Consider the following 9,914-nt stretch of genomic DNA (forward strand, 5'->3'; position numbering starts at 1 on the left):
ACAGGTTAGAACCTCTGCTGCTCTCTCAGAAGAAGCACATGGTTCCCAACAATCATCTACAACAGGGAATGTGATTTCTTCTGTTGGACTATGAGGGAAATTCACCCAGGACAGGCCACAGACATACAGTAGAGAAAAAGACCCATTGACATAAATGATCATTCTACACCTAATCTGCAACAATAACAACACAGCATATGTATGGTCTAGGACAACAGCATTTATCAAAACCTTTTTCCCAACATGACTTTGGAGGTCATTATCTGTGGGGGTATATTGACAGTGTATTGCAAGAAAGACTGAAGTATATGGTTCTCCATTAGGATTACTTCCATATACCTTTGGAAATGTCAATTTTTCTACAGCTCTACAAATAAGAGTGTATATTAGTCAAAGGTGCTACACAGGATCAATAATGATCGTGTGTTGTAGACTGTTTTATTAAGATTAGCATAAAACATGACCGCATGGATAAAGTATGGCAGTGATCACATCATAAAATGTGCATCCAAGAAAAGAACACATTATCCACACAAAACACACTATCACTCTAGGTAACCATTGGTGGCTTTGAATTTACTATTAACCCAGGAACTCTGGACCATGCAGAATCCATCGTTAGCTGTCAGTTCTAAGAGCACAAGAGGGGACAGGACACTTGAATAAGCAAGATGGTCTCAAGAGTCAAGAGTTACAAATCAAGTTTTATTCATAAGGAATACAATTTAAAACAAAAATGATTAAAATGAATATTAATATAAATATCTAAAAGTATTTTCAGATGTGAAAAATATTAACAAGAACATATAACTATGAAATAACAAAAAAAATTCATTTAAGATCATAACAAAAATATTTCTAAACAGCATATTCTTAGTGAACATTTAGAAGCACAGTTATATTGCTGTTTCTCCTCTAGCAGGCAAAATGGCAATGCAGTTCCCAAGTAGTCTCTCAAGTGGTGTTATCCTAAACAGAAAGAGAATAAGATATCAATCAGTCAGACTGGCTTAGTGAAAGATAAATTTAGTGTTTCTTAGCAAAAAATGAATTAAACTATGAGGGAGAGTATTCATCCAAAAAAGGTTGGTATTATTCAGGATGGCGGTCAGCAGGGGAATCCTGAGAAAGCAACCTATTCTTCAGGAGGCTCTCTTCCTGCTGTGTGTCCCATTCCAGCTCTTTTGCAATTTCTGAGACCAGGGAGAGGAAGGCAGTTATTCAGAAACTGATGTGTTGGGGACTTGCATGCCAGCTGTCAGGTTGCTGCCTTCTACCCACTCAGCTCTATTTAGGTCACCATTGATGTGTTAACTGATAACATTGCTGGTGTGTCTGTGGGCAGGGCAAAGTCTACAGCAACCATGACAGTAATGTGGGCTGCCCATCTGGGCCTCAGACTTTAACCAGTGCAAACCAAAAACAGGGCAATGGGAAGAGACCTCATTGGGTTGCAGGATGAAAGGAGAAATCAACCTGTCACCAAGATTAAAGCCAATGACAAAGAATAATTTGCCATTTGCACTCAGTTCTTATCCCTGAAAGGTGCTTCCCAACTTGGAGGTCACATGACCACAGAATATCATTTATCACAGGAACAAAACTTGTTCAAAGCGCTACATAGCATCCATTCTATCACAGGGACATGCAGTAATATGATAGGTTATTCATTTGTCACCATTTCCAGACTTCAGCTTCAAAAAGAGCACCAAAGCATAGTTGTTCATAAGTCAGTTCCTGAAAAGTGGTTGTCTTCCCAGAATACTCGTGCACAGACAGAGGAATGAACATTCCATTGCATGAGGTGGTTGTATTGTTGGAGTGTACATTATTAAGGTGGTAGGGAAAGCAAACATGTATCAAATTGGCAAATGGAATCAGATAATTTTAGGCTGACACAGCTGCTTGTCCCTACCAGATGTTGCTTGGTCTGGAGGTTGCTGGTTTTCTCCTGTTCGTCTTTATCTTTCTTGTTCAAATCAAACAAAAATTTCTGTAGCAGCGGTGCAGAATCAAGCTGTTCTGCTTTGCTCTCCTTTCTGAATGGGAACAACTTCTTCTGCATACATATCTTGTCCATATGGATCCGGCTGGGCAGGTTCCTGGAAACACACACTTCATAGTTAGATCCTGCACACTCTTCCTCCCATTCCTACTCCCAAGTCCCACAAACTCGCTCTGGACCCAGATACCAGTGAAAACTTCATAGAATACATCTTGATACACACAAGGCTGCTGCACAAACATCAAACAGCCAATACAGGGAAGACTAAATTGTTTCTGTGACCCAAGTACCAAAAAGCGTTCATTTCTCTCCAAAACAACAGGGGATGTACATCTATCCATGGAAGCAAAAGGCATGGGGGCAACATTAATAAATAGTGGGCAAATACCCTCAAAGGAGGTCAGTAGAATTAAGGGAAGTTCATGTTATCCATTTGGTCCACACACTGAGTTTTGTTAAACCTGGTGTGACCGCCGAGGCCCAGTTCAGCCTATTAGCCATTTGGTGAGCTGAATAAGTACTGGTCTACCTAGAGCCTTCTGAAGATGCCTAGACACTCTGGGTATGAGTAACAGTCTCCTGTGGACCTAAAAACTGAGTCCAGAAGGCCCAGGACACAGTGATGTTTAAAGAGCACAAAACATGGAGCCAGAGCTGCTAGACCTCCAATCAGAACAAAGGATGGCACCTGTGGGCAAAGCAGAGTTAATGGCCTCTCTGACCAGTGCTCACCGATAGAAGTTAATTTCCTTCTGGAGCTCCTGAAATTTCTCACAATGCTCGATGTTCCTCATCTCTAAGTTGTGCAGTAATGACATGACCTCTCTCTCCTTTATCTTCAATTTTTCATAAAATGGATTTGACCTGACATAGCGGCAGGCCCTAGGAGAGTAAAACCCAATGAATATCTGTGTTTAGGAATATATGAACTCAGGCTGGGTCTTCTAGTACCCCAGCCCTGAGGACAATTTCTGAGTTCTACATATTGGGAGCTTCTTCAGCTTCAGAAACTTGTTATTCGGGTCCCAGGACCCCATAAGCTCGGCATCGAGATAAAGGGTTCCCAGGTTCCCTTTCTTCACTCAGAAGGGCTGGATCTGCAGTCAAGCTAGTTATGCTAACAAGGGCCTAGGCCACAGCTCTCCCACATCCAAGACCTAGAAAACTGTGATTTCATTTTTCCTGTTTTGACAACAGGAATTCTACATCCTGAATAATTAATATTGTAGAGACACACAATTCACACAATTATGGCGTTGAGAACATAAATCGCCACAAAATTATAATCTGCCCAAATGGCACAAATATACAGACAAATGTGACCACATTGGCAAAGAAGTGTGTAGTTGAAAGAGAGGCTCCCAAAAAAATGCACTCACATCACCATGAAATTGTTAAACATGAATATACTCAGGAAAAAACATAGACCCCTAGATTCCAAGTGTGGGGGGAAATATAAACATAAAAATTGCGCATATGCATGTAGGTGTGTACACACAGAGACACAGAAACTGGGACACACACACAGGAAAAGAAAACAGTAAGAGAATGAAAAAGGGAGCGAAATATGCAAAAGGAGAACACAATCAGAATCAGAAAAAATGCATGCCACATTATTGGCTCAGAGGTAAACAAAAAAGAAGGAAAAGCCCTGTGTCTCTGGCCATCTAGTCAAACATTGAGATGAACAATTTGGGATCTGTCACCTCAGGCTACTGCAACAAAAGTCCAGCACTCAGTCACCTTCCTAGCACACACCCAAACTCACGGCACCTAGAACCTTGCAAAGCTACCACCTGTCAAGGGCTTTCCAAATGCACACTGGGAACTCATGCTCCAGGAACGTTATCCCTGAATCCTCACTAAGGCCACAAGTTCAGATTTTCAGCTGGAGGCAGCAGATGAGACCATTTCCCATCTCACTCCTGACCAAGGGTCAGGTTCTGAATCTCCTCTATATCAGAAATGAGGTTTAGGACAAGTTCTTTGGGAGGCACAGCTTTCTAGACCCCAACACCTTAATAGAATAAGATGTAGGTGACATTGCAGGTCCATGAGTGACACAAGGCAGTTTGGAGCAATGCATACCTGTTGTTCCTGTATCTCTCTGTCACGTAAGTCAGGAGATCTCTTAGCTCATTTCTCTCCTCAGTAGCTGACTGCAGCTGTCTAATCAGTCTCTGCTCTTCTGTGTTCTCTGTGTTGGCAACCTTGTTGATTACCACAGGGCCAGGGGATGATGTCAGTGTCCCATCCTCTGTTGGTAGAAGAACACAAGTGAACATTTTTGGGGAAACTGATGAGTGTGCATAGACCATGGTGAGCCCCAAACAGGAGGAGAACATGTGTAGAACACAGTGTCACCACAAAGAGTTTGTTGTTGCCTAAGAGACCTCCTCAGTGGAAGTCAACTCTCCCAGCACTCTATAGAGACCAAGAGATGTCAGATGCCGGGTGTTCCCTATGCCTGCTGACCCATGCTCCATGTACCACAGAGATGGCTTCTACGGGATTGTTATCAACTTAACAGGGTACAACTTTCTTTCAGGACCCTCACCGCTGTACTTTCAGAAGTCAGATGATAAATTCAACCTCCAAAAGACTTGAGTGATTGGAGATACTCAGATGTCCTGCACTGATACTCTAGGCCACACCATTTGGAATTTAAAAGCATTGCGGGGGATGTCATGGTCAACGGACTTATCAATTCCCCTAACTGAAACACCAAATGCCACAGAAGTGCCAATTGGTTACAGGCTGAATCTTGGTCTACCTGCTACAAATAGTTTTAGTACTGTAAAAAAATATTTGTAACACACAAACTCTAATTTATAATGCTAAGGATGTCCCATCTCTGCCAATTAGAAAAAGTCAGAGGAGTTCTAAGAACATAAGGCCAGAAGCATCATTCTCTCCCTGATACTAAAGACAGAGATCTACTTTATTTAATGAAGCAATGAGAGTGAAGTAGATTGATGCCCTGTCTAAATTCAATAAAGTTGGACACTCAGTGTCTCCTGATCGTGTTATTATATCAATGTAACGTATCATATGCACTTTAAAAGTGAAGGCCAGAAGTTCACAGAATAATAGCATTGGCCTTACCATATCCTCCCTTTGGGGATGGGCAAACTAATGTTCTGAAATCCTTGACTTTTAGGAATTGTGATCTTCATGGAAATTCAATTCCTTTGCAGATACTCCAGTTGTTCTGGCCTATTGCTAGACAGGTCAGCATAAGCCTATTCTCCCTCTGACAGAAAGCTCAACATACAATTCACAGAACTTACTCAGCATTCCCCAGGCCAGCTTTCGTTGTCCATCTTTTATTTTTGATGAAAGGCGAGATTCCCTCACTCCAGTCTGTCCAAAATCGGCGTTCACTCTCCCAAAATTCTTGCGAAGCCGGGAAAACATGTCTTCCTGTGTATCTGCCAGGCAGGGACTGAGAAAACGTAGGGCACTGGTGGTTACTACAACACTGGTGACATCACAGAGGATGCCAAGAACTCTCTAGGACACAATAGAATGTCCAAGAAGGTCCCTGATGTCATGGTGAACAGACATTGCCTCCCTGCTAATAATCTCCCTGTACAGTGCATAAGCTGAGGTGCCCTTTCCTGGAGACCTTCCCAGGGCATAGCCACTGAGCAACTCCTGCTTGCAAGACCAATTTTTCGTCAAGGCTTGATTATAAAAACCTGAGTAATTCCTATGCATTTTAATGAATTTTTCCCTCTAAATCCTGCCCAAAAATATCTCATCTTAAGTCAAATTATCCTTACTCATCAATATCAGCCATTAAAAATTTCTGAGAAATAATAGCAGTTTGAATAAGCAGTCAGAAGGTTCTCCTGTCTCCTTATGTACACGTGCTTGAAATCACATCAAGAAATAGCCTGTAGGTTAGGTTGCGACATGGGTGTGTGTTATGGGAACACTCATGAAGCCTTGTCCTTAGCTTAGCATTCGACAGTTGCCACAAAATTCCTTAGGAGAAAGAGGTGAAATCATTATGTTGTTAGGAACAGTGTGGAGTCCAATTGCCAAAGGAAAGTGAAATGTAGGAGCCACCAATGGAGGCACCCTCATGCTGCTTGGGGGTTCTCCTCTTTTTACTAATGTCACCAAAGGAGCATTGCTCACAGGCCTCTGTAAGCTCTACCATAAGATTCTGTCTGACAGTTTGTGTCTTCGGCCTTTCACAGGGCATGCACTATCTTCTCTAAATTTAACCCCATTCTTCTAGTTTTGAGACCCAACCGGTGATTATCTCTTACCCCCTATGCCCTGTTTTGGTCCATATCACTTCCCTCCCATGTTTATTCTGAAGCTCCAGCTTCAGCTTTCCTCACCCTATGTTCCTCTGTAAGCCTGGAGTTCTGCCCACATACTTTCTGCAGCATATCTTGGCCTTCAGATCTTTATTATGTGCAATCGGCAGTTAGACAACACCTAAGATATCTCTCAGTTTGTGTTGAGCTGGTGAGAAGGACAAACATCTACAAAATAGCAAACTTGATGATGGACCATAGAAATGACAAGACAGTAATCCTGCCAGCACTTAGCCCTCTGCCAGTAAAGAACTAACAATTGAAAGTTGACACACCTTAGTACAAAGGGAGCTCACCTCATCATTTCCCCTTTTACACCAAAAAAAAAAAAAAGAAAAAAAACTTTATCTTTAACACTGATCAGCTAGATAAAATTAGAAAATTTATAGGATGCATCAGATAATAATGGCTGTCACAACATTTAGTCCATTTGTATTTGGCAAAATTGGAGAAGGTACTTCATGAACTAATTTATATTAGTGTAAAATTTTGTAACTGAATCATTTTCTCTCACTTTTAAGCTTTTTTATTCTCTATTTATCATAGCTTGCACTTATTAGCCAAAACAACTCTCCTGAAATGAAAAACAATTTTTTTAATTTTAAATAATTTAAGGGTTTATGTCCTTCATCTTTATAATTTTACACCTCTTTTGTGGACATATTGCCATTTTTTTTCTTTTTTCAACTTCCACAAGTAGATTATTTTTTTCTCTGATATGGAGAAGGATGCAAGGGTGGACTTCAGATATGAGGTGATGGTGGATATCAACGGAGATGAGCTGCATGATGCGAAATTCACAGAGAACAAACAATGAGTTTAAAAAAACTAAAATGAGAGCAGTGGGGATGAAGAAATGAATGCTTAGTATGGAAATGTTCGGCAGTAGACTCTGCATTTGTGGCGTGGGCTGGGTTTGGGTGGGGTTCTGGAGTAGTCAGAATGTTGTCTGTTCTGGTCCTTCCAGGGAAACTCCTCCCTCTCCTCTCATCCTTCCTCTGCCTCTACCTCCACCTCCAACTGCCATAACTGCCTCCTACTACAGCAGGAGCTTCTGGGCATCTGCCTTTCTGCTCAAGCAGAAGTGCTCGGGGGTGATACAAGCTTTGAAAAGTCCAGGGGAGCAGTCAGGCCATGCACACTCTGTTGTCAAACCCGTAGGGGCTCAGGATTTATGGTGCCAGAGCGGTTGTGGCGGGCATTTTGATGCTGCAGTGGGTTGTCTGTCGAGCCCCTCATTCTGGACCTCACATGTCCCCCCTGGTCCTGTCAGGTTCCTAGTTGTCACATTCCTGTGTGATGGTGAACTCGTTTTCTTTTCTGAGTCTCACAACAAGAAAAGGTTAAGAGTAAACTATCTAATCATCTCCATCTGAGACCTGAGAAGGAGAAATGTTGCCTGAAGAAACAGGAAATTCAGAGCTAATAGGTTCCAATTCTAAAGAAATGACAGAAATTGTTGGCTACCAGACAGACAGTCAGCAAATTTTTCCATGTCATTGTGTCATCTACCCTCAGATGAACATGTCAGGGCCCCTGAAAATATCCTTTGAAGTGGGTCACTTGAAGGACTATCCTCTTTTTTTTCTGCAAAGCCTGGGACAATAGACTTCCCCATCATCCACTTCTCCACAGTCTGGACAACTTTCTGGCAGCAGTGGAGGTAAGTGGTTGGTATTTCACCCCATGGCCACTTTGCCACATTTGAAGGGAACTCCAGTTAGGGTTCTTTAGTTCCCATCATCTTCTTCAGACAGACTGGGGACACTGCCAGGAGTTGAGGTCTCTCCCACTGTGAAAAGCCTTTAACTATTTGGACATCAGAAATGGCAGATTCTTCAGAGCTCTAAAGGATTTGAGAACCACCTTTTTATGTAAAGTCTTCCTCAGTGGACAAACGTGGCTTTTTTTCAAGGGATTTACTTTCTCTATACCTTTGAATACATATAAAAGAAGCTAAATAAAGCTCATTTCTGTACCAAATGAACTAGTACCTAACATCAGTAGAACAGTGATTATTTATAGTTGGATAGTACTATTTGCATTCCTTAATTATCCATGGCAGTGTACAGTAGTAATTTTATACAATTAGAATTATACACCACATTGTGAATAAGATGCAGATACTTATATCTGAAACAAGATTTCAATCATTTATGCAAATACAATTTTAAATTCGAAATCCATGACATCCTGAAATATTTGAGACTTGGTGTTGCTTTCTAGTACAAAAAGAGATTGAATAACCTATGCTTTTTTATCATTTTAGCCCCTTTCTCCTCCTTCCCCAAACTTCTAGATAGGAGAGTAAAGGGTTGAGGAGGGAAAGAGAAAATAAGTTAGACATCCCTGATTCTAATCTCCTTTACTCTTTCCTCACTGACCATGACTAGTAAAAACTAGCAACCAACCCACTAAATGACAATAAAAATCTATGACCCACTGCAGACAAATAATTAGCTACACATCCTTCTTTTGAGAATGAGGGTGTCATGTTCTCTAAAGTTGTATCCCTATGAGTGTGGGGTGACAACAAGTTTTGGGGACCTTACAATAATTGGGATATTTTCCAAATCCTGTGAGATCTTGCAGTTTCATATGCTTCCAAGTCCTGAATGTGGAGGGATTAACTGAAGTCCTGGCTACATTAACAATTGAAAATACAAACACACATTCATACAATTTGAGGAAGGTCACACAATATCTACCTCTTGAAGTTTGCTCAAAACAATTGTTTAGTTACTTTTTTATTTAGCTTCAGGTATCTTCTTAGTATACAGGCAGAAACGAGACAGATCGTTTGCTAAAATAATGTTAATAGCTTCTAAGCCAGTCACGAATAGAGTTCCTGCAATCCTTTGAAGTCTCATTAGAGAGGCTCTATTTTGCACACTACTCACAATTCTTATGTCTCCCGTGTAGCAAACAAAAATGGACTGTTATGATCTGGTTACATATTTCAAAAGTTGTCCCAATCCAAAGTATTCCACCCTCCTCCAAAAAACACGAGATTCCTCACAAAAACAAGTCCACTCCCTCAGATACCAGTTTATATATCAGTCACATTTCTGTTACTTCAAAAAAATACCATGACCAAAAGCATGTCAAGGAATACAGTGTTTCACGGTGTGGTAGCCAACCCCCAACTACAAAATTATTTCATTGTTAAGTCATAAATGTAAGGTTACTACTCTTTTGAATGGTAATGTAAATATCCTGTATAAAGTATGTCTCCTATGTGATTGCCCCAGGAAGTAGTTGCAACCAACTGGTTGAAAACTGCACCTTATGTGTGGAGGTGGTGGTTGTGGGTTTTTTGTTTTCTTTTGTTTGTTACTTTGGCCTCTTTGTCAAAACCGAGATGCTGATGAAAACATACACCAATATCTGCGTCCTTTATTATCTTCCTTTAGACATTGTGTTTGTTCTCATTGTATCAACAGGCTGGGTTTTTTTTTTTACTATTCCCCAAAATGAACTTGAAATTATTAAAGATGATGCGTCCTGCAGTGTTTTACTGTCTTACTATTTGGCAGTGTCTGACTGCCCTTCATTTATGCTTTCATTGGTTGAGA

The 9,914-nt window shown here is 41.0% G+C and overlaps 1 protein-coding gene across 1 annotated transcript; it reads right to left on the reverse strand.

Annotated features, from left to right (window-relative positions):
- Positions 1-684: 684 nt before the first annotated feature.
- Positions 685-5,482, reverse strand: LOC148004060 (disks large homolog 5-like). The gene is made up of 5 exons (XM_087564041.1): positions 5,296-5,482; positions 4,094-4,262; positions 2,738-2,887; positions 1,916-2,102; positions 685-969 (listed from the first exon to the last, which is right to left on the reverse strand). Exons 1-5 carry the CDS (start codon positions 5,420-5,422, stop codon positions 955-957), a joined length of 648 nt encoding a protein of 215 aa, XP_087420167.1. The 5' UTR covers positions 5,423-5,482; the 3' UTR covers positions 685-954.
- Positions 5,483-9,914: the final 4,432 nt, after the last annotated feature.

Source organism: Rattus norvegicus, chromosome 8 (genome assembly GCF_021556685.1).
Source record: "Rattus norvegicus strain SHRSP/BbbUtx chromosome 8, alternate assembly SHRSP_T2T, whole genome shotgun sequence".
In the NCBI taxonomy this organism is placed as follows: Eukaryota; Metazoa; Chordata; class Mammalia; order Rodentia; family Muridae; genus Rattus; species Rattus norvegicus.